The 25262-nt window shown below is 37.3% G+C and overlaps 1 protein-coding gene across 1 annotated transcript in view; it reads right to left on the reverse strand.

Moving 5' to 3' along the window:
* Positions 1 to 22513: 22513 nt before the first annotated feature.
* The window catches only part of sl (small wing phospholipase C gamma 1), a 602812-nt gene continuing 600063 nt past the window's right edge, over positions 22514 to 25262 (reverse strand). Inside the window, exon 32 of the mRNA XM_090377657.1 lies at positions 22514 to 22759. Within this exon, the coding sequence (XP_090233783.1) occupies positions 22720 to 22759 (40 nt within the window). The 3' untranslated portion in view covers positions 22514 to 22719. The remainder of the gene's footprint in view (positions 22760 to 25262) is intronic.

Here is a 25262-nt window from a genome sequence, read left to right on the forward strand (position 1 = left end):
CATTCAGCTTGCTCAACCGATTCATGGCATTATACACCTCAATCAGATCACTTCGCAGGTGCCTACTCTCCAGGCGCTGCAATTTGCAAAATTTAAGCCTTTCTTGGTAAGAGCAGCCCTTTGTTCCCCTCACCAATATTGTTGCCCTTCTTTGTACTCGTTCAAGCAGTTCTACATCCTTCCTAAAATAAGGCCTCCAGACCTGTACACAGTAAGCCTGTGACTGCTAAATACGATGTTGATTCTTGTATTCTGTCTATCTTGTGTACTCTTCTGACCATTGGGTTGTCCCGGAGTATAAACATAAAATTTATTTATTACTATTCTAGCTGTGCCCTGACCATTGCCTTGTACAACTGGATAATCAACTCCCTGTACCTGCTAGCAAAATTCCTATATATCATTGACAAGACTCCATGACCTGCCCTGGCAGCCCATCTGCACTGCCCAGCAAACTTCACATTTGACTGCATAATTACCCCCAAGTCTTTCACTTTCCTGAGTGTAGTACCACACAGTTGGTACGTTTCTCTTGGGTTATTGCTACAATATGCAGTACTTTGCATTTGTCAATGTTAAACTTCAGTTGCCACTTCTCAGCCCATTTGCCTAACTTGTGTAGATCCATTTGGAGTAGTATCTTTACTGTCGTTAACAACCCTGCTAACCTTTGTATTATCTGCAAACTTGGACATTAATCATGATATACCTTCATCAATATCATTGATGAATAAACAAAACAACAATGGGCCCAGCACCGAACTCCGGGGTCCTCCACTAATAACATTTGTCCACGAAGAGCAGTGTCCATTGATTACCACTCTCTGTCATCTCCCACTCAACTATCTCTTTATCCATTGCAGAAACTTACCCTTAATGCCATACCTCCCATTTGTACAGTAGTCTTTCATGTGCAGCAGTAAGAAAAGCTTTCCTGAAATCCAAGTATATGATTTAAAAATTATTTTGACATTCAGTTCCTTTGTGACCACATCATACACTGGTGTGCAAAATTTAAGGCCCAGGCAGGTTTTCACCTGTAGTTTCTCATAGGAGTGGCCTGGATATGGGAAAAGCATACCAAAGTATGCTTTGGTATGTTTGTTAAAGGGAGACAAGACCTTCCTTTAACAAACTCATGCTGTGTCTTAACTATTACTGTAGTCTTGTCTAGATGACCCTGCACTGCTTCTTTAACCAGTGGCTCCATTATTTTCTCCGGAATACAAGTTAAACTAACAGGTCTATAATTACTTGTCACCTTTTGAAACCCCCTTTGTGAATTGATGATACATTTGGACACCTCCAATTCATGGAGACCTGCCCTGAGTCCAAGGAAGTTCTCATAATTATGGCTAAGGGTTTGCTTACTTCCTTTGCTGCCTCCTTTAATATAACTGGATAGATCCCGTCCATCCCGGTGCCTTCCTTATGATTAACTTCAACAATTTCTCCTCCACTTTGCTCTCAGTTATTACAAAATCACTTAGCTCCCTGTTAGTCTGATAAACTTCTGGCATTCCCCTCATTGAATAACTCCTAATGTGTGAATGTAAATGCAAAATACTCATTCAGTTTATCAGCTACCTGAGCATGATCATCAATAGTGAACCCATCTATCTTAATTGGTGCAATCTGATTCATCCCTTTCCTACTAGAGATTTTGCCAAAGATTTCTGGTAATCTGCCTTCGCCTGCCTAACCTCCTGTGCGACTTGATTACAGGCAAGGTTATATCTGCCATAGGTTTTGTCACCTCATAATTTATATGCATCACATGTATTTTTCTTCTCTGCCACGAGCCTCATTAATTTATCTAACATCCATTTAGGCCTGAACCTTGAACAGTATTTCTTAGTTAGAACGAAAAGCCTAGTAGCCTCCAAGATTAAGTCCCCGAATGTTTCCCATTTAGAATTCAACGTTGGTAACATCATCGGTTGATCCCACTGTACAGAATTTAAAAACTGTCTGAGACCCTTGTAGTCACTTTTATGAAAGCAAAAGCCCTTCCCTCTAGCCTTGATGGTAGACTGGTAGTTACATATTTAAGTAATTCCCTTATCGGTACACTGTGATCACTCTCACCCAGTGGTTCCTTTATCTGCAAATTCGTTATGCATTAATAATCACTGCTGATGGTTAGAACAAGAGTATTACTCCCTCTGGTTGCCTCTCGAACATGCTGCTGTAGAAAACAGTCATCCAATAACTCCAAAAAAAGTCTTGCTAGTGTGCGAGTGACCAACCACAAGTTTCAATCAATATCTGGAAAATTAAAATCCCCCATTATAAGACACTGATTTACTGACCCACTATTTCTCTGCACAATTTCTCATTATACTCATCAGGCATATAACGCACACCTACTCTCATTTTTTCTTTCCCAGTGCTTTTGTCACACCAAACACTCAACATTGCATTGTCCACCAACATCAATTGGATACACTTCCTTAGATTTTAAGTGTTTCTTAACTAACAGCATAACCTCTCCTCCCTTCCTTGTCCTGTCTGTCCTTTCTGTACACATTGTACTCCCCAAATTCTAATTCTGCACTGCTTATATCTGTGTGACACTATCTCTGATGATACTCCAACAGTATCTGCCTTTGATGTCTTGGCTAACACTGCAAGATTATCAATTTTATTAACTATACTCCTAGCATTGGTGTACACTGGTGTTCAAAGCTTATACTTGGACATTAATCATGATATACCTTTATCATCGTAAGTGTGCCAGCTGTTTCTCGTGAAGTAGACATGCCGTATTCCACTGTAAGGCTAGTAATGCGTCAGATGTTGCGGTACTATCCTTACAAGATGCACATGCTACAGCAGCTACATAGTGATGCATATATCCAAGCTACAGTGCATCACATAGGAATTTCATATTTCTAACTCTTTTTTGCGATGGTATGTTCCATTTATGACTATCATCAGAAAATGAAATATAAACAAAATATATTTATTAATAGTTAAGGCAAAGCTAAGTAATATTTGACAAGTGCTCTCAAAATATTCCAAAACGAGCATTTGCAACCTTTATACAAAAGTTTTGGTAAACCCGACATTTATGGCTGAAATGTTATCAGAAGCCCTCATTTGCTTCAGTTCATCATTTTAAATGGAAAACAGAATGAAAAGTTCACCAGGTGCAAACTAATATTTAGTTGAACCGCCTCTGGCCCTGATGACAACAGCACATCGTCCAGGCATTGACAAGATCAATTTCTGAAGATAATCAACTGATAGTTCGTGGTTCCACACACGAATTATGACTTCCTCAAGTTCACGAAGGGTCTTTGCTTTCTTTCTGGCAACTGCAGATTTCACATGATGCCAACAGTTCTCTATAGAATTCAGGTCAGGTCCGGGCTGTTTCCTGGCCAGCTAAGAGTTGTAATGGACCTTTCTTCCAACCATTTTTTCACCTGTAACAAATGTAAACACATTACTGTCGAACCTGTAATGTAGAAATGAAGCTAAAGTAACTACAGAAGTGCCTACTTACACTTTTCACTCGATGACAAGGAGCAGAGTCGTCCTGAAAGATCCAGTTAGTTGGCAGGTTGAAATGGACTCTAATGGTTGGCAACAATTTGCTTTCCAGTATAGTCAGGTATCCATTGGCATTTACGGAACCTTTTATAAACTGCAGGTGACTTACTCCGCGATACGAAATACACCCCCATATCATTTGGCTGGTAGGGAATTTCACTGTAGACACTGTAGAGTCTGAATGGTATTCTTCATCACGTCTACGGCGAATCGTTTGTCTCCCATCAGAGTCATGCAGATTGAATTTCTTCTCATCCGAGAAAATAACTGACTTCCACTGCTCGGGGGTTCATTTGACATGTTGCTTACACCAACTAATTGGGCCCTTTTCATTTTTTGTGAGGATGGGCATCTTCTTTAGGATGATGGGCTACAAGTCTCTTTTTGAAGAGTTGTCTTCTGACTGTTACTTCACTTGCTACCACTACTGTATGTTCTTTCCATTCTCTTTTCAGCTCAGACGAAGAAGCTTTACGGTTTTTAAGGCATAAGTGCTTCAAAACGAGGCCCTGTTTTGGCGTAGAGACTCGTTTGCGTCCGGTTCCTTTTTTCCTATCAGCAGAACCAGTATTCTTGAGTTTGGAAAGAAATCTACTCACTGTCGACTGATTACAAGACGCTCTATAAGCAATATGACTGGAAGAACATCCTTCCTCATGTAAAGCAACAATAGCACTCTTTCTTCGCGGCATCAACTGCACATAACTCGCCATCCTGTCACAAGCAAGGAATGACTGCAAATCTTGCAAAGCGTACTTATACAGCTGATGCAATATTACGTCATCACCTACGCGTGTAAATCTTATCTGATGCAATCTGTGAGAAATATTGCCATATACTTATGTTATTCGGCGAAAATTACAATTTTAAGGGGTAATGCACTTTCTTTGACACCAGTGTACAGGGTTGTTAAAATTAAAGTATCCCTATGTAGAGGACTCTGGAGCGAATTCTAAGGCTCGTACTGAATAGAGATTTGGACAAAAAGTACAATAAAGAATGCACTCGCCATTTATTGGAAAAAAAAAAATTAGTTACAAAATTTGTCACTGTATGGCGCATAACTATCTTAGTTACGATTATGCAAATAACTTACGTTGTTTGCATAATCTTAAGTTATTGCCACAGCGTCACTACTCAGCTCTACTGCACTGTATAAAAGCAAAGCAGTCTTCAAAATCATACAGTAGATGTTTGTCTGCACTACAGCAGCAATTCCAACAACGTTGCAGGAAAAGTTGCTATTAGTGAAGCTGTACTCTCAGAACAATAACAATGCAGCTGCGGCTGTAAGAGAATTCCGGCATCAGAAGCGCATAAGGCGTGGACGTATGACTGTCCGCAAAATGATTGCGAAATTTGAAGCGACAGGACATCTTGGTGTTCAACCAGGTGTCTGCGAGGGTAGCAGTGGTATCGTCACTGTCCTTCCCACGCCTGGTGGAAAAGGCCCGGGTTCGAATCCCGTCAATGACGTGAGGAACTATAATGGGCTTTTTTCACTCAGTGGCTGAGTTAGTCGGTCTCATGCGTAGATAGCAAGGTTTTTTCCCTCAGAAATTGGTGTTTTTTTCGTCCAACAAACAGGCAAATCGACCAGAGAATACACGAAATTTACAGACAGATATATGGGTAGATGTAAGAAATTACGGGTGGCCCTAATATAATTTGAATTTTTACAACCTGGTTGAGGTCGAAAACGAGTGGACTCCTCTCGTGTTGAAGATGTGGCTATGGCTGTCGTGAATTTATCAAGTCAACCTTCTTGTGGTAACATGTGCCAGCTGTTTCTTTTGAAGTAGGCATGCCATAGCATTCTGTCCACTGTAAGGCTAGAAATGCGTCAGATGTTGCGGTACTATCCTTACAAGATGCACATGCTACAGCAGCTAAAGCATAGTGATGCGTATTCGTTTCGCGTACGCACTTCAGTTTCTGGCGCGAATGACAGTGGATATCATTTGGCCATGGAACATCCTTTGGAGTGATGAAGCCCACTTCTGCTTAAATGGACAAGTGAATACGCACAACTGTCGCATTTGGGCAACAGAAGAATCCTCTAGTTATCTAAGAGGTCCCATTGCATTCTGAAAAAGTGACTTAAGTGGTGTGGATTTACAGCCGCATTCATAATTGGGCCACATTTTTTTTGAACAGGTAACACTGCCTGGACTACGCACCTGTTGTCACTGGACAGCGATATTATGAAATTTGGCAAATTTCGCAATACCAGAGCTGCAACAACGTGGGTGCCTTCAGGATACCATATTCAAGCAAGATGGTGTGTCACCCCACATCCACCATTGTGTCCAAAGATTGCTAAGGCAACACTTTAGAGATGAATGGGTCATCAGCTGTTATTTTTCCAGACATCTTGGCCACCCCTATCACCGAACCTCACCCCATAAGACTTCTGATTGTGGAGTTTTTTGAAGAACCAGGTGTATCGGGAAGGATGCCAAACTCTAGCAGATCTGAAGGATAACATTAGACGTCATGTGCTGGCTATTCCAGTTGACATGTTACGTTGTGCTGTAAAAAATGCTGTTCATCGAATGGAAACTGTTGTTGGACAAAATGGAGGACAAATTGTAGTGCTGTTCAAGTGGTTTGTATTGCCACAGCCCCATACAGTGACAAATTTTGTAACTATTTTTTCCCCAACAAATGGCTAATGCATTCTTTATTGTACCTGTTGTCCGGCTTTCTCTTCAGTACGAGCCTTAGAACTCACTCCAGAGCCATCTACATAGGGATAGTTTACTTTTAACAACCCTGTACATGCAAGTATACAGGCACCTATTTCTACTCTGTTACTGTAACACAGCCCACCTAATTATTTATTCCACTATGACTCCCAACAGTCCTGGAAATCTCCATCCTGCTGCTCATTCCAAAAGAAGCAATGCAATAATCACTTTTACCTCTGCCTGCAGCAACTCTTAACCTTTTTGTCTGTGTATCTCCCCCAACTTTCCGACCCACCTAACACTGCCTCGATAGCATTAGAAAATATTCTTGCACCCTTTCTATTTAAGTGTACCGTATCCCTGTAGAAGCAGTCTCTTGTGTCAACAAGCAGACCAGGCTGAAAAAAATTCTACCCCTTGAGCTGAATTGATCGACAAGGTTCTCATCATATACTGCTTCCTATCGTGTCTGCGCAGAATTGCAGACACTTTCACATTCAACCCTAACTCGTGACTTTTTTTCAACTTTGCATTTGTCAATATTAAACTTCAGTTCCACTTCTCAGCCCATCTACCTAACTTCTCTAGATCCTTTTGCAGTAGCATTGTCTTTACTAGTATTAACAACTCTGCCAATCTTTTTATCATCTGAAAACTTGGACGTTATGCCTGATCTGCCTTCATCGATAAATACACAAAACAACAATCGGCCCAGCACTGCACTCTAGAGGACTCCACTAACATTAGTCCATGAAGAGCAGTGTCCATTGATAATGACTCTCCATACTGCTCCTATTTGTACGTCTTCCATGTGCAACAGTATCAAAAGCTTTCCTGAAATCCAAGTATATGATATCAAAATTATTTTTTCATGCAATTTCTTTGTCACGACATTGTAGTATCCAATCAAATTGGTCAGACAAAACTTTCCCTTAACAAACTATCTTGAACCATCACTGCAGTCTTGTCTAGGTGATCCTGCATCACTTTTTTAACCAGTGACTCCGTTATTTTCATTTTACCTCAAACAAAAGTTAAACTTACAGGTCTATAATTACGTGTCACCCTTGGACCCCTTTTGTGAATTGGTGATACATTTGCACATCTCCAATCCATGGGTACCTCTGCTGAATCTAACGATGCTCTCATAATTATGGCTAGGGGTTTGCTTACTTCCCTCGCTGTCTCCTTCAATATAACTGGATGGATTCCGTCTGCGCCAGGTGCTGTTTTTATGTTTAACTTCAAAAATTTCTCCTCCACTTTGCTCTTCATTATTACAAAATCATTTAGCTCCCTGTTAGAATTTAGTAAACTTCTGTCCTCCCCTTCCTTATATGTGAATGTAGATTCAAAATACTCATTTAGTTTGTCAGCTATCTGAGCAGGAACAGTCGAATCACACTTGATATTGCTGGTTCAACTGTTGATGATTCTGGTTAGAGAGCCAACAAATTCAGTGATATCAAATTACTTTTTACATGCAGTTCCTTTGTGACCACTTCGTAGTATTCAATCTGATTCATCCCCTTCGTTCTAGAATTTACATAAGTAAAGAAGTCTGTTTTTCTTTGCCAGAATGCCAAGGATTTCTTGTAATCTGCCTTCGCTTGCCTAACCTCCTCTGTGACTTGATTACAGACTAGCTTGTATCTGCCACAGGCTTCTTTGTCACCTGATAATTTCTATGCAACCTACTCATTTTTCTTCTTTGCCATGAGCCTCATTAGTTCATCTGACCTCCATTTAGACCTAAATCTTGAACAGTATTCCTTAGTTTGTATGAAAAGCCTACTAGCTTCCAAGATAAATTCCCTGAAGGTTTCTATTTAGAATTCGCTGTTTTTAACATCAGTTGATCCCACTGTTTAGAATTTAATAGCTGCCTGAGACCTTTACGAAAAGAAAAACGCTTCCTTTTACCCTTGATGGGTAGTTATATCTTTAAGTGCCGACCGGGCTAGCCAGGTGGGTAAAGTGCCTGCCTGGCAATCCGAAGGTCGCGGGTTTGGAATGCAAAAACTTTGGGAGGGGCATTATGGCCATAGAAGATGATGCGCCAACAACTAACAAGAAAAAACAAAAAATACAAGACATCTTTAGGTAAATCGCACATCGGTAGACTGATCACTGTCACCTAGTGGTTCCTTTATCTGCAAATTTCTAATGCACGAGTTATCATTGCTGATAATCAGATCAAGAGTATTACCCCCTTTGGTTACTCCTCGAACATGTTGCTGTATTAAACAATCCTCCAATAAATCTACAAAAGTCGTGCAAGTGACCAAACCACAAGTTCCAATCAATATCTGGGAAGTTAAAATTTCCCATTACAAGATATTCTGATTTACTCACCCACTCTATTTCTCTGTTAACAATTGTTAGTGTACTCATCAGAGTCATTAGGCCTATAACACACTCCTGCTCTTTGTGTTTCCCTTTCCCAGTGTTATGTCACACCAAACTGACTCAACATTGCACTGTCCACGCATGGCAACTGGATGCACTTCCTTAGATTTTTGTTTAACTTACAGCATAACCCCTCCTACCATGTCTATCCTTTCTGTACACATTGTACTTCCCAAATTCCAATTCTGCACTGCTTATATCTGTGACACTATGCCTCTGATATCCCAACAATATCTTCCTTTGATGCCTTGATTAACACTTTAAATTCATTTACTATACTTCTAGCATTGGTGTACATGCACCTGTTCTTACTCTTAGGTACCCTAATGCAGTTTACGTATTTATTTGTTCCATGATGACTTCAAGCAGCTCTCGAAATCCCCAGAAACTTGCTCTCTAGGCAGCTGCTCATTACAATAGAAGCCATGCAAGAACCACTTTCACCTAAGCCTGCGACTACTTAATCTTTTAGTCAGTGAATTCCCCAAAGCTAGTAGTTTTCTAACTCACCTATCACTGCCTCGATAGCATCAGAAATATTCTTGCACCCTTTCTATTTATGTGTATCCCATCCCTATAGAAGTCTCTCTTGTTAGCAAGCACAGTCCATGCCGGAAAAAATTCTACCCCATGAGCCTTGCACAATCTGTCCAGGCTCTCATCATATACTCCTTCTTATCGTGTCTGGGCAGAATTGCAGACACTTTCAAATTGAACCCTAACTCTTGGCTTTTTTTTTTCAACATTGATCTGTACTTGTTAATTAAATCTGCCGATCTCTTTCTGTTAAGATCATTAGTGGCAACGTGTACTATATCACCTTTTGTGCCCTTTTAAACCTTCAAAGATGTCTGCAACGTCAACAACTTTTCTCTTGGCAGACATACCCTGGTCCTGTTCCATCTATCATGTTTAACTTCAACAATTTCTCCACTTTGCTGTCAGTTATTACAAAATCATTAAGCTCTCCGTTAGAGTTTAATACGCTTCTGTCCTCCATTTTCCTACAGAATTCATGTGTGAATGTAATGCAGAATACATTGTTTGTCAGCTGTCTGAGCAGGATCATCAAGAGTCGAACCATCTATATCAAGTGGACCAATCTGATTCATCCCATTCCTTCTAGAATTTATATAAGTAAAGTTCTTGCTCTTCTTATTAGCATCTTTTTTTTTATTATTATTATTATTATTATTATTAGCTATGAAGTGCAAGGAAGCCTGAGGCTTATACTGCACCAGCCAAAAAAAATCTTGAGTTACCCTGAGAGAGAGAAAAGTAGAAGGAAATCACCAAGAAAGAGAAGAATGATGATATCCAGCTCAGGACCCTGGGTGTGCCAAGCCCATACTCACCAGATGTGAGCCCCTGGGGATGAAGATTTTCATGGTTGAAGAATGCTTCAAAGTCTGTAGCGACTACATCGATCTTGAAGGAGAAAGCTTGTGGATAGCTTGGTGACTACCATTAATTTTGATTGCAGCAAGATTTTTCATTGTCAGCTGTGGTAGCAGGGGGCAACCTACTAATGAAGACATTGTGAGTCTGCTTGTCCTTAGTTCTAGTGTTTGCAGTTTGCATTGGTTTTGATAATTCTAAAATTAGGGCTTTCTTGAGAGTTGGATTTGAGTTTGCTGTTCTCTTGTTTCTTTGCTTACGTTGTAGTGATACTCTGCAGCTTTAGCATTAACAGAGGCATATGATGCAAGAAAGCAGCCAAAAAAAAAAAACTTTCCATTTCATCCATCCATTTGCTCCAAAAGTTTGTCCACTTGTTCCTTGAATTTATTTAAGCTATCAACTTTCACGACAGATGGAAGTTTTTTCCAGCAATCAACTGCCTTCTGGCTAAAGGGAAATTTCCACACATCAATTCTACATCTGTCTTTCCTCAATTTGAGTTTGTCCCCCCTCAGTTTTGTAATCTGAGCAAGAATCCCATCAGCATTGAGCCTGCTTAATCCATTCAAGACCTTATACACTTCAGTTAGATCACCTTGCCGGTGCTTAGTCTCCAGACACTGCAAAACTTAAGCCTTTCTTCATAAGAACCCTTTGTTCCATTTACCAATCTCGTTCCTCTTCTCTGTATTCGTTCCATCAACTCTACATCCTTCCTAAAATGTGACCTCCTGACCTGTTTACAGTACACCTTGAGTACTGCATTTAGGCCTGACCATTGCCTTATACAAGGGGATAATCATCTCCTTATCCCTGCTAGCAAAATTTGTGTATATCATTGACAAGACCTCATGACTTTCTCTGGCAATACTGCATATCCGACTGCCCAGTTATCCCCAGGTCTTTTATATTCTCATTAAAGTGATCTGGGGTAGGTGGTTCTCAGCAGGTTCTGATCCTGATCACTTCTTTAGATCTTCTGGGAGGTGCCTTTTCCTGAGTATCTCTTGATGTTTGCTCTAAGACTAGAGAATGAAGAGAGGTCACGTGGTAATGAAGATGGAGGGTTTTGGTAGGAGCTCTCAATCTCTCATGAACGTGTCTGTTAGGGGATGCTGCTTATGATGGTTAATTGGATCAGATTGCTTCAAGTCATCAATTTCTTCCCAACACCTCCAATGTTTTGTATATGCATTCATAATGCTCTTGTAGCCACTTATTTTCAAGCAGTAGGGCTGCTAGGATATTATGAATTGGTGATAGCTTCACACTGAATATTGTCTCAATATTTGTGAGGAGTGAGACAAAGGGTGGACTGAGTTCAGGCGATGCTTAAATATTGCAGGGATCTCTGTTGATAGGAAGTTATCCTGTTGGGTAGTTCTAGTTTTTTGCTGAAAGTTTCGTGTTCTGAAAGACAGTTTTGTTCTGCCGGTAATGAGTCAGGGGTCAATTCCTCATTTGAATCCAGCCACCTGTTTTTCCATGTCTAAGTCAAGTTCGAGTTGGGTCCTGTGCTCAGGTGTTTCTGAAGTTAGCATAGCATCATTGTTAAAGGCTTCATCTTGTCTCTAGTGAGTGCATATCATTTTGCCCCTACAGCGGGGAACAACGCTATACTTCCTTCCCTGATTCCTAAGCCGCTTTAGGTCAAATGTGAGACATTCGCTTCCGCATGTCTTGAGACAGGAAGTACATTTCATATAGACGTCCTGAACAATTCCACAATTTCGTTATATTAAGTGACCCTGCTTTAAAGGCATTTTCAGTTGCTTGGTGTAGATTAAAGGATTAGGAGTGGGTAGGAAGTGTCGAAATTATGGTTTTTGGTTGTATTTAGTAATTGCCTTAATATATCGTAGTCCCAGAGGGGGGTGGCAAGATTTGTTTTGCAGGTGCACTCTCCCTGAATTAGTTGGCACTCCCGATCCTTAGGCTATATTTTGGATCTCTCCTGAATCAAGAGATGCTCTCATAATTGTGGTCTCCCTTAATATAATTGGATAGTTCCCATCAACCCACGGTGCCTTTATGTTGAGCTTCAACATAAAGGATCTGTGATGGATTGCGATCTGATGAACTTCTGGAATTCCCCTCAATAAGGAACTCCTTGCGCATGAATGCAGATGCAAAATACCTATTTAGTTTGTCAGCAGCCTGAGCCGGATCAAGTTAAACCGTGGTCGTCAAGTGGACCAATGTGATTCACCCCCTTCCTTCTACTGTTAATATAAGTAAAGAAGTCTTTGCCACATTTTCCCATTTCCCTGACAATTACTACCTCACTTTGGGACCAGCACATTCTGCCGTGGGGATTGCTGCTGTATTGTCCAATACACAAGTGAGGGCTCTATCATTGAGTTGGGCAGCTGAGAGCTTGATGGGCTCCCATTTTAATTGCTTTGAGGGCATTCACCCTGTTCTTCAAGATCTGATAATTGCTCAGTTTGCACCGAACACACAGACATCCTCCTTGGCTCCACCATGTACACCATTCCAAATAGATCCACAGATATTGCACAATTAGTACATTTCCTTAGGCTATGATTTTAAGGAGAACTGCCACCTTCAGTTCTCTCCCTGAACCACAGCACTCCCACTACTTTGTGCCCGTTGCTTTGCTCTAGTCTGAGGCAAGATTTCCATTGAAATTCAATTTAACCTGAGAATAATACAGTAAACTGAGATACCTAAATGCAATGATATGCCTTATGCTATTAAGTTTCCATTATATGTATTGCAATACACAATTAGGTTTGTAGAGTTTTAAATTGGTTATAGACTTATTAGAATAGTTTATTAGCTAAAACAAAAAATATATGGGAACCTACATAACTGGAACCTACAGGCTACTTGTTTACTACATATTTTATTTATGGTGCCTCCAGGGCAATGAGCCCATATGCACTAAAAACAATTACAAAATTTAAAATTTCCATAAAGCCTTAAACAATACTTACAATATTAATTTCAATTAATCATTTGCCAATCTCTATTTAAAAAATTTGTTTGAGTGATCTCATATAAAAACAAAAGCAAGTCCATGGATACAAATAGTGCCAGCCACTGATTCCATTCTGAACCTCATACATGTATACCATGCTCTACTTGGTCAAGTAATTGGAATCTTCTCTTAAAAAAAATTTTGTACATAACAAAAAAAAAAAGCTTAAAACTATGACGATTTACAAATAAAACTGGTAAATTATCTCTATCTAGGGTACAGACCCCCCCCTCTCAAGCTCACTTTGCAGGGAAACATAATATGGACAGTGAAGCATGACATGAATGCCAGTCTCCATCTCTCCACAAAAACACGAGCCAGAAGGGACCAAGTTGAATCGATTAGCTTAGGCATTGGGCCATGCCCCATCAGCAGGAAACAGGCATACAAACTGAATTGCAACCAGGATCTAATCCTGTATTTTACAGTAGAGATGGAGTGCAGGAATAAAAACGTTTATCTGCCTTTCTCAGAGCTGTTGCAACAACTTTTCCATATATTTACAAGCTCATCACAGATTCTTCTCTGCTCCACTGCAACCCGTTGCCTCGGTAGCCCCCAACTTGTTTACCACAGTTAAAATTGTACAGTTCCACTAGTATGCACTACACTATTAGTACTATATTAAATCTAAGGCAATGCATCCAGTTGACATAGGCGGCCAGTGCAATTTTGAATCAGTTACCATGATAAACACTGGGAAAACAAAAATGAGAGTACGAGTATGTTATAGGCCTAATTACTGTTAATAATATAATACAGGTAACCCTTGTATAACACGGTAGTTAGGTTCCTATGAAATGCCATGTTGTGTGAAACAGTGTTATATGGGACTAAGAAAAAGTACAAAAAGGTGGGTTATGTTCCAAAAGCTACCAAAAATACACTATTTCGTTAACAAAATGTTAAAAAAAAAAACTAAACACATCTTCCTAGATTTTGTGTACCTTTTGCTCTCTTTAAATCAGTAATCTGGGTTTGTCTGCATTTGCTTGATAAATCTGTGAATTGGAACTAAGTATTTTTGAAGCTCCCCTTTTGAACTTTGGGCTCCTTTTATTCAAGAATCTGCATTCAAAAAATAAGATTCTAATTGCTTGGCTAACTTTATGCCTTTCCATATGCTTTTTAGTGTAAAATTTGGAAGTTTAGAATTTTCATCTCTGCTATCATCCTCTGAATTGATTTGGTTCACTTCCGATGCCATTTCCACCAAATCTGCTTCACCAGCCTCTTTTTCTACCATTAATCCATGAAATCTTTTTAAATTTTTTTTTTTTTTTAGCATAGGTGACTAAGGCCATGTTACTCTGTCTATAAATTGCTTATGTTTTTAGGTCGATTTTCTGTTTTGCTGGACACGCGTTTGTGAGAGTAAAACCATGCTACCCTCACCTGACTAATTCAGCCACGTGAAAAAAACAAATTCCTGCTGTCATCGACGGGATTCGAACTCAGGTCTTTTTCACCAGGTGTGGGGAGGAGGGTGATTCTATCAGCTGTGCTACCCATGAGGGCTTCAGTAGTCATATCATCAAAACCTTTCCCACCTACTGACGTAGCAAGTTGTACTATCGCACAGATTCAGTTTATTTTCAGCTTGACCATATTTCCTGAATGAACTGACTCTGGCCATACATTTTTCCATACGCATTTAACGTTGACAGTTTTACTTTGGGCGATAAAGCTATGATTCTGATAGTCTATAATGATACAGTCTACAATTACAATTGAGAAATGTTTCCATGCCTCCATTACTGCAATAGATTCAGAATCAGTTTTTTCTAAAATCCATTGCAATGATTTTCTGATGTAATAAGTTTTAAAGGTGGATATATTGCCTTAATCTAATGGCTGAAAATGAAAGAAGTTGAATTAACCTAGTACAACTGTGGTGGTAGGAACATAACTTCAACGTTTGGATGATTTAAATCTTTTGGATGGCCTGGTGTGCTATCCAATAGTAATAAAACTTTAAAATCTAGATTTTTTTTTTTTCACACAAGTTCAATAGCACAGAACATAACACAGGGATTTCCAAACAAAATAAAATACAGAGACTTCTCAATTTTTTTTTTTTTTTTTTTTTTTTTAACTAGCGAGTCAACAGGGGGGGGGGGAGGGGATTCGAAAAGTTACATCCAATGTAATAGCTGGGTTTTCCCTGCACAAAAGCTTAAAAATACCCCGTTATGCAAGACTTACCGAAATTCTCTAACCATGTTATATAAGTTAAATGTGCGAGGATTGCTGCAATTTATCAACCGTGTTTGAGCAAAACCGTGTTGTAGAAGTACCGTGTTATACAAGGGTTGCCTGTAAAGAACTATAGAGAGGAATAGAGTGGACCAGTATATCAGAATGTCTTATAATGAGGGATTTTTAACTTTCCAGATATTAACTTGATCACTTATACACCAACAAGACTGAGGGTTCATTGGACTGTTTTCATTGGACAGGTATGCTTACTGTAACAAGATCTAAAAAATTCAGGGATTCTCTCATAATCATGTCTTAAGGTTTGCTTACCTCTTTGCTGTCTTCCTTAATAGAATGTCCCATCCACTCCAGGTGCCTTTTTTACTTTTATTTTCAACAATTTCTTCTCCATTATCCACTCAATAAACACAAAATCAAGACATTCCCATCACAAAAAAAATTCCTTACTTGTGAATGTGATGCAGAATACCTATTCGGTTTGTCTACAACCCGAGCAGAACCATCAGTGGCTAATTCATTCATATCTAATGGACCAATGTGATTCAACTCCTTCCTTCTACTGTGTTTATTTGCAGAGGTCTTTGCTGCTTTTCTTTGCCAGAGACTTCTGATAATCTGCCTTAGCTTGCCTAATCACTTTTGTAACTTGATTGCAGACTAGTATATATCTACTGTAAACATCTGAATCAGCTGATAATTTATATGAATCCCATGCATTTTTTTTTACAGCCACAAGACTCATCAGTTCATCTGACATCCATTTAGGTCTATGTGAAAAGACTGGTAGCTTCTATAATAACAGCCTCGAATGCATCCCATTTAAAATTTGTTTGTTACTTCTTCAGTTGGTCTCAGTGCACAGAATTTAAAGAACTGGCTAAGATCACTTATATAAGATTCACCTTGATAGTAGTTATATTTTAAAGTAAATCTCTCATTAGTACCTTGTGATCCCTGTCACCTAGTGGATATTTTATCTGCAGATCCTTGATGCACAAAGGGTCATTATTGATAATCAGATCAAGCCTATTGCTTTCTATTTCTTGTTACCTCTCTAACATGTTGGTGTAGGAAACAATCATTCAATAAATCCACAAGTCTTGCTACTGTATGAGTGACCAACCCACAAGGTCCAATCAGTATCCTGAAAGTTAAAGTCCCCCAGTTAATGGCCCATTTTATATGTCTGTATAGTTTTTCATTATATTTATCAGAGTCGTTAGGCCCATAGCACACTTCTAACTTCATTTTCATTTTCCGAGTACTTATGTCACACCAAACGTGACCACTGCACTGGCCACCCATGTCCACTAGATGCATTACTTTAGATTTCATGTGCTTCTTAATTAAGATCATAACCCCCCAGTCCTCTTTGTACTGACCATATTCAAATTACGATCCCTTATATCTGAGTGACACCATGTCTCTGATATCCTTACAATGTTTGCATTTGATAATTTGATCAATACTTCATTCATCAAATTTATTTAGTATTCTCCTAGCATTAGTGTATATACACATATACATGCAACTGTTTTTACTCTTAGTAACCTTAACACAGCCCATGTATTTGCTTTTATCGCAAGGACCCCCGGCAGGTTTTGAAATCGCCAACACCTTGCTTCCCAGGCTGCCGGATGTTCACATAGAAGCAGTGCAAAAATCCTTTTCACCTTTGTCTGCAACTACTGTTAATCTATTAGTCTGTGTGTCTTCCAGCCTAGCAATTTTCCAACCCACCGGCAGGATTACAATGCTTTCAATTTCGATCCTAACTGATTTCTCAACACTTTAATTAAATCCTCAGATCTCTTACTCTTAATATCATTGGTATGAATGTGTATAACAATATCACCTTTTGTGAGCTTAAAATGATAACACCTCTACTTCATCTACTTTAGTCTTAGGAAGACATACCCTGGTCCTATTCTACCTGGCCTTTTTTGCACAGTATATTTCCCATTTCTCTGATAATCAAGTCACCAATTATAGCTACTTTCTGTTGGACCAAGAATCTCTGCTGCAGAGAATCTTTGTGTTGTCTGATGCTGGAGCATGTGCTGGGTGGCTGAGTGCTTGTTGGGTCCCATCTCTTTTAATTCATCGAGGGTATCAACTTTATCCCTCAAGCCCTCACATAATCCCACAAGAATGCTGAGTTTGTGCATGCAAAAAGAGCACAAGGAACACACATAACACAATCCTGATTTGTTGGAGAACTGCCTTCGGAAATTAATCCCCAAACCAAAGTATTCCTGCTACTCTGAGTCCTTTGCTTTGCTACACTATTCCGAGGTATGACGTTAATCTAAATTTAATTTTAAATAACAAATGAAAAAGCTAAGAGCTCAAAAAGAATAATGCTACACCAATCCTGTTTATTTAACAGGATTGGTGTACAAACTATGCACTTTTAGATTGCATTATGCACTATGTGATAAAGTCACGTTATTAAAACATGTTTATTGCTATAAATTATAGTTCATAGGCTTGTTCTGATACTAATTATACTACTACAGAACAATGTAGAAAACCAACTACTGCCTATATCAATATTATAACAATGGCAGCAGGATTTGAAAGTTCTTACCAATATAACACTATGGCAGCAGAAGTTGATTGTAGTTTTTTTAAGCAATTACAAAGGCCAAGTAATAAACAAATTACTAACTTAATCAGAGAATCGCAAATAATAACTTTGCTAATAAATTTTAAAATCAAATAAAATATTACTATTAATACTTAAAATCAACATTAATGTCTCTACTAATTAAAATCTGAAGAATTTCACTGCTGGGAATCCTTGATACATCATTGGCCGTACTCTTGGTCCTCTTTCAAAGGTTCTGTTACCTAGAAATTTATGTACATGTGCTTGCACTTATTTCCTGAAGGTGGCCTCATGGCAGGGGTGTAAACCAGGAATTGATTTCCCTAGTGGTGGCCATTTCCTAATTGGGCTGTTCACAACACAGTACTCTTCAAAAGTGTACTACACAAAAAACACAGCTGGCTTATAGGTTTTTCTGTAATATCACACGTTGACATGGCAAGGTTCAGCTAACACTCAGATGATGCTGCCCTACCTTTTAAACATACACATGCTTTCCAGTCAGTACCACTAGTTTTAATGTAGTTCTAAAACAGGTGTAGGCAGATAACATTATTGTTAAAAAAAAAAAAAAAAAAAAAAAAAAACAATTTTTGTTTTCCCAAATTTATTTTTAGGCAATCTTAATGTCACATCTGATCCAAAATCTTCACTATTTGTAACAGTATAGAGCAGCAGTTCTCAAACTGTGTCTTGTTCTTGGGGAGGCGCCATAATTTACCAGGGGCGTTGCGGACGTAATAATAGTTTAATAGGACGTGTAATAGTTTAAGATTTCCATGGCAAATATTAAAAATGTTATTAAGAATAACATTTTTTTACTATTACATATCTACCACTATTTTATCTGTATTGTTAATGTAAATAACTGCATATTCAGAGTACAACCGCAGTGTACTCTGAATATGCGTAGTGTCTTTTTCTTGGCAATGTCGTATCACGCATATATGAATTGAGAATGGAGCTCCATTCATATCTTCTCACAGAATCTCACTGCAATGCTGGAGCTTTGTAAACAATGATTTTGTTTTTAAGCTAACTTATCTTTGTGATATTTTTGATAAATTGAATTCACTTAATTTATCCCTTCAAGGAAATGACACCAATATTCTACAACTGTCAGACAAAGTTTTAGCCTTTAAAAGGAAACTAGAACTTTGTAAGAAAAAAAATAAAAGAAGGTAAAAACAATTGCTTCCCACTTTTTACATAAATTTTTACAACAAAATGAAGTTCATTTTAATGAAGAATTAAAATCAGTAATTGTTGAGCATTTATCACAACTCCATGCACACACTTCGAGAAATATTTCACAGAAAATTTTGGAGAGTACATATGAATTAGAGATCCTTTCAATACATAAAAGTAAAGTAAAGTGCAGCCATTATCAACCCACTGCAATATGGAAGCCTCCTCAACAATTCATGCTGAGGGAAATGGACCATAATCTGCCACGCTGGTCCAGTGCGTGTTGGCAGATCGACCGTATTCAGCAGTCAGGGGCTTGAACCCCGGTCTACTCAAAGAGCGTGTGCTACTGCACTCCCACTCGGCTACGGAGGCTGTTCAATACATAGTCCACATCAAATTTATCTACTGTCAGAGAAGAACAATTTATTGATCTCACTTTAGACCTCACACCGAAAGCAAAGTTTTCGTTGTTATCTTTATATGATTTTTTGGTGTTGAACAAAATACGAATACCCGGAATGTAGCAATAAAGCTTTGTGAATACTAGTGCCATTTGCAGTCATTAAATCTAAGTACAGATCAAAATTAAATGTTGAAAAAGAAATACGCATCCCCATTTCAAAAATGCCTAGGTTTGATGAATTATGCAATAAAAAAGCAAGCACATATATCACAATGTTTTTTAAGATTAAAATAATTTCCTGATTATTAATAATTATTGTATTAACATATTGAAAATAAGAAATTGCACAATTAGAGATGTTTTACGTCAAGGGAGGCGCAGGGAAAATTTTACAGGTAAAGGAAGGTGTGGGCTCAGAAAGTTTGAGAACTGCTGGTAGAGAGAAATAACAATAAAATAAAATCCTTCTTTTGTATACTAGAAGGGCACATTTAAATCATCAAATATGAATTGCAGTGCTCTGTTTTTACTCCTATCATGCCAAAGCAAACTTTCAAGTTGGTACAATAGCTGTTGACATTCAGCTGATTTCTTGTAAACTGTTGTTCGTGCTTGTATTTCTCTGAGACTCATTTGGAGAGATCTGGTTTCAATTCCCCTTGGCGAAATTTCTTGGTGACTGGAGAAATTTCTAAAGGTTCCAAAGCAAAATTGGAGCAATGTGGCATTAGGGGCAAGGTACTGCTCTTCTTGGTGTAATGAATGTTATTAGTGGAGTCCTCTGATGTTCAGTCCTGGGCCATTGTAGTCTTCACTATTTATTAATGATATAGTGATGATGGCATATCAGGTTTAATATATAAGTTTGCAGATGATACAAAGGGTGCGAGGGTAGTTAATGACAGTATGCAGGTATGCTACTGCAACAAGATCTTGAAAAATTAGGCAGATGGAAATTTAAGTTTAACAATGACAAATGCAAGGTACTGCAGATGGGCAGCAGTAATCCCAGAATAACATACCAACTATGTCATACCACACTGAAGGTAGTGGAGAATGAAAAAGACCTGGGGGTAATTATGCAGTTTAGACATGAAATTTTCTAAGCAGTGCAAATGGGCATGCTAGGACACTCATGGGTTTTGTCAGTGATTTACAGGAATTTTGGCAGCAGGGATAAGGAGGTAATTATTTCACTATATAAGGCAATGGTAAGGCCACATTTGAGCACACTACATACATATTAGTGACCGGAACAAAAGGTTACTCTTACCAAGAAAGACTTTTCAGTTTTGTAAATTGCAGTTTTTTTTGGGAACTAGGCACCTGCAAGAAGATCTAATTGTGGTGTTTAAGTTTTGAACAGATTGAGTAAGTCAAATGTTGATGGCATCTTTACTCTTGCTAAGACAACCTACACAAGGGGACAAATTTAAATTGAGGAAGGACAGTTGCATGATAGATGTGCAGAAATTTGCTTTCAGCTCGAGTGCAGTTGATTGTTCCAACAAATTTCCATCTGGTGTTATGGAAGTGGGAAAACTGAATAAATGTTGAACAAAGGGTTGCTCTTACGAAGAAAGGCTTAAGTTTTGCAAATTACAGTGTCTGGAGACTAGGCACCTGCGAGGTGATCTAATTGAGGTGTCAAAGCCTTGAATGGTTTGAGCATGCTCATTGCTAATGGGATTCTTCCTCTTGCTCAGAATAATTGCCTGAGAGGGCATAAATTCAAATTGAGGAAAGACAGTTGTAGGATGGATGTGCAGAAGTTTGCCTTTAGCCATGCAAGGAGTAATTAGACAAATTATTAGATGGGATGGACAGGTTGCCGTCGTAGCCTAGTGGTTAGGCGCGCGGGTGCATAAGTACACGTGCCTTGAGTGACCGGGGTTCAAGCCCGTGACTACTGAATACGGTGCTGTTTCTTATATTCTATCTATCTTGTGAACTCCTCTGACTGTTTGGTCGTCCCGGAGTATAAACAGAAAATTTATTTATTTTATTATGTGGGTGGTGTGTGTGTGTTTTTTTTTTTTTTTTTTTTTTTATTAAATCATACTAAACCAGCACCTCACCGTTGACTCTTTGAGACTCCTGCAGTGGTGGACCTGGCAGTGTGGTAATTTCTCCACTGAATTGTTTAGTAATTCAAAACATGCAAAGTGGACTGCAGAAACACTTCTACAGAAAAAATATATTATATGGATATGACCAACAACCTCTGATGCAGAGACTTGGGGAAGTCTGGGTTTGATGCATATATTTGGAAAAGAAAAGGACGTGGGTTGGGGAAAAAAATATATCTCTCTTAAAAATAAATACTTCTATTCCATGCAAAATTTCATTCATATGTTTTGACCTGTTTACTATTAAATAACGGAAAAATAAGGATAGTGATATTAAGATTGAATTTGTCATCTAAAACTACTAAACATTTTTGTATAATGTAGTGAGTTATTCAATGGAAGGGCTTAGTACAAATGATAATTAAATATCACATATAAAAATAATTTATTTTTCTACCACAAATTACAGTTGCAATATATTAAGTGTTTGCCAACAGTGAAGAACATGAAATTTCTGACATAGAAATTTTGATTAAAAAAAGTGAAAGTTTTAATTATAATGGTTTTTATATTCTTTTTACAAGAGTCCATGGTACTTTTACATGAAGGCACACCAATTTTATTTCCCTAATCTGCTGATAGGTTCACAAAATATTCTCCTTGGCCCACCTCACATAAAAAAAAAAAATTTCCACATTTTTGAGAATCATTCATTTAGATTTAAATTAATAGTCCTATTCATGCATAGATGAACACAATAAAAAAAGATGACACCTGAGGCAGAAATGTGCTGCTCATGCTTCGACTAGCTATCACGTGCACTGACTTCAATCATATCTTCCACAATGAACAAGGTACTGGTTCCTATTCTCAGAAAACAGCACTTTAAGTTGTAAAAAAAAAAAACATGCTGCAAGCGTATCTTCTAACGCAGAAGATACATTTGAATGTGGGCATTTTTGGAATAGAAATGATATTCAAGTGCAAAGATAACACTTCACTGAGTCTCTTTATGGAAGATAATATTGTGAGCAACTAACACATTGCTCAGCTCTGATAAAGAGGAAAGTCGCTGTTAGTTGCAAGGAATTAGTTTTTTTTTTTTTTTTTCCCCTTTGTAGTTTGTACAAATACAACACTACGCTTCACTCGTCACAGTTACATCATTCCTGCTGTATATGTAACCTATTTAAGGCTCTTCTCCTGAAAAAAAAAAAAAAAGTTCATAATTTTACATTCTTTCATGTGTACTTTTAAAAATTAAATCTTGAGTTTTTGGGCATAACATGAATATATAAAGACACAGAGATTAATAAAACATTGATAAACGCTTAAAGCAAACTGAAAAATGGAAAAATTACTAAAAATATCAAAGCTTAAGTACCTTTCCAAAATATCTCTTAATATTTTAACATAAACTTTCAAATACTTTATTAATATTTTGAAAAAAATAAACATTTGAAAAGAAATGCTTTTATCATTTTAGGCAAGATGTCCATTAATATTATCTGAACAAAAATATAGTAAAATAACTATAACATGGCTTCTTACGAATGATTCAAAGAATCAAAAGAAGAGGCAAGTGCGTGACTTTTCAACTGAGTTAGAGATTTTATTCAAAGCTACCATTTTAAAAATCTAATGTAGAAAGCAGGGCTGACAGTGATATCATAATAATGTTCATAACATATCATAGTTGCTAGAATAGATACATACACATTTCATTATAATGTGTATGTATCATTTCATTATAATGATACATCACAAAAATCATAGATACATCCACATTTCATTTAACACATTTGTTAAATTTTTTTCTAGGATTATAATTAATCTAATTGTTAATTTCACAAAAAAAAAAAAAATTATATATATATAAAATCCAAGAAAAGTTTATTAGAAAGTTATTGAGGAAATCAGTGTTATTTTGGGGACTTGCATTTGAGTTACCATGATATATTTTAGAGATAGGTTACAGTTCAGTGAAAACTAAAGCTGTTCTCTCCCACCTGAATCATATATATTATACTTTCCAATTATTTTACTATATATATTTGTTCAAATCAAGATAACTTTGTTAGAAAAAAAAACACAGTTTTTAAATATTTTACAATAAAAAATGTACACACTAAATAGCAACAACAGACTTGTGGATAAATGGATTAAAATAAATATATATATTTATTTAAATAACTGTTGATCATTCATTCATATATTTCCAATCTGAAAGAGCTTAACAGAACCTCTGTTTTAATTATCAGTTCGCCTTTAATCTTTTTTCAGTGAAGTTAAAATTCTATTTTATTGTGATGGGTAATAAATAAACGTATTGCTCTCTCTCTCTCTCTGCATTATTCACGTGTTTCTGAAGTATTTCATTTTATTAAAAGAATGCTGAATGAGCTTGCTTTTATACTAATTTATATTTTGTAAAATAATATGAGCAGTTTACCTCAATATAATACGAAGAACACTTCCGTATGATACGTTCCAGCAATTAAAAAGAAAAAACGAAAACCATACATTACAGTAAAAAATAATTAAAAATCAATTGAACACAATTAAACTGATGCAGTCAAGTCAATACAAAATTTAATTGTGTTAGATTGATTTTTAATTATTTTTTTACTGTAATGTAAGATTTTCGTTTTTTTGTATTTTCGTTTTAATCGCTGGAGAGTATCATATGGAAGTGTTCTACGTATTATATTGAGGTAAACTTCTTTTATTATTTTACAAATATTGATATCAACGTAGAACATATTGAGCATTACAGTTCTGGTTCATACTATCATATACAAATTTATAATACAATGGAGATTCAGTTCTAACTTTTAATAGCAATATCTTTCCAGAGCCTCATATGAATGAAATATCTGTATGTAAATGCTTCTAACTTAACTCATACTTCTTTTCTCTCAAAGTTAAACTTCTTTTTTCTTTTTAATCATGTAGTGCCTCTAGTAGTCATGTGAAGCATTCATATGTGGGGTACAAAAGCATGTGTCATATACAACTATGGAGTGAATTACTTCTTCACAACATACTTTACAAAGATTAGTGCATCATAAAGAGATCTGAGAGAAATCATATCCAATATAATTTGACTTTTTCGTTGGTCCGGAATAATTGCCATTTTGTGAGATAGAAGTTTCAGGTTGTTTGTTGTAAGAAGTTAAGTTAATGTATGAAACTGGTACACTTTGGATGCTGTGCTGGAACGTATTGCTTAAGAAATAAGCAATATGTTCCAGTATCACACAGAACCAATATTGTACTGTAGTGCTAATTGTTTATGTTGGAGGGATAGAGGCACTTCACAAGTTGAGATATAAGCTTTGTACCAACAACCTATAAAAAGATCCTGTGACAATCCTGATAGCAATGGATTGCCACAATTATTAGTGTTCTATATATTTTGAACTACAATAAACCCCCGCTATTCGCGGGGGTTACGTTCCTGAGAAATGCCGCGAATACCGAGTTATGGCTCCCATAGTAATAAAGGGGTTCCGTTCCAAAGTATGAAATATATAAGAAGAACTAGTCTAAAATTTTGTCTATGTATGTATTATATGTACCTTCATAATATGACTATGTACATAGACAGTACATAGGTGAAATGCAAGCATATGGCATCGAAATGAAAATAAGAAACAATTTAATATTAAATGTAATATTTATTAGAAATTTCAAATAAATCTTT

Source organism: Mastigoproctus giganteus, chromosome 7 (assembly GCF_048544385.1).
Source record: "Mastigoproctus giganteus isolate SK-2022 chromosome 7, ASM4854438v1, whole genome shotgun sequence".
In the NCBI taxonomy this organism is placed as follows: Eukaryota; Metazoa; Arthropoda; class Arachnida; order Uropygi; family Thelyphonidae; genus Mastigoproctus; species Mastigoproctus giganteus.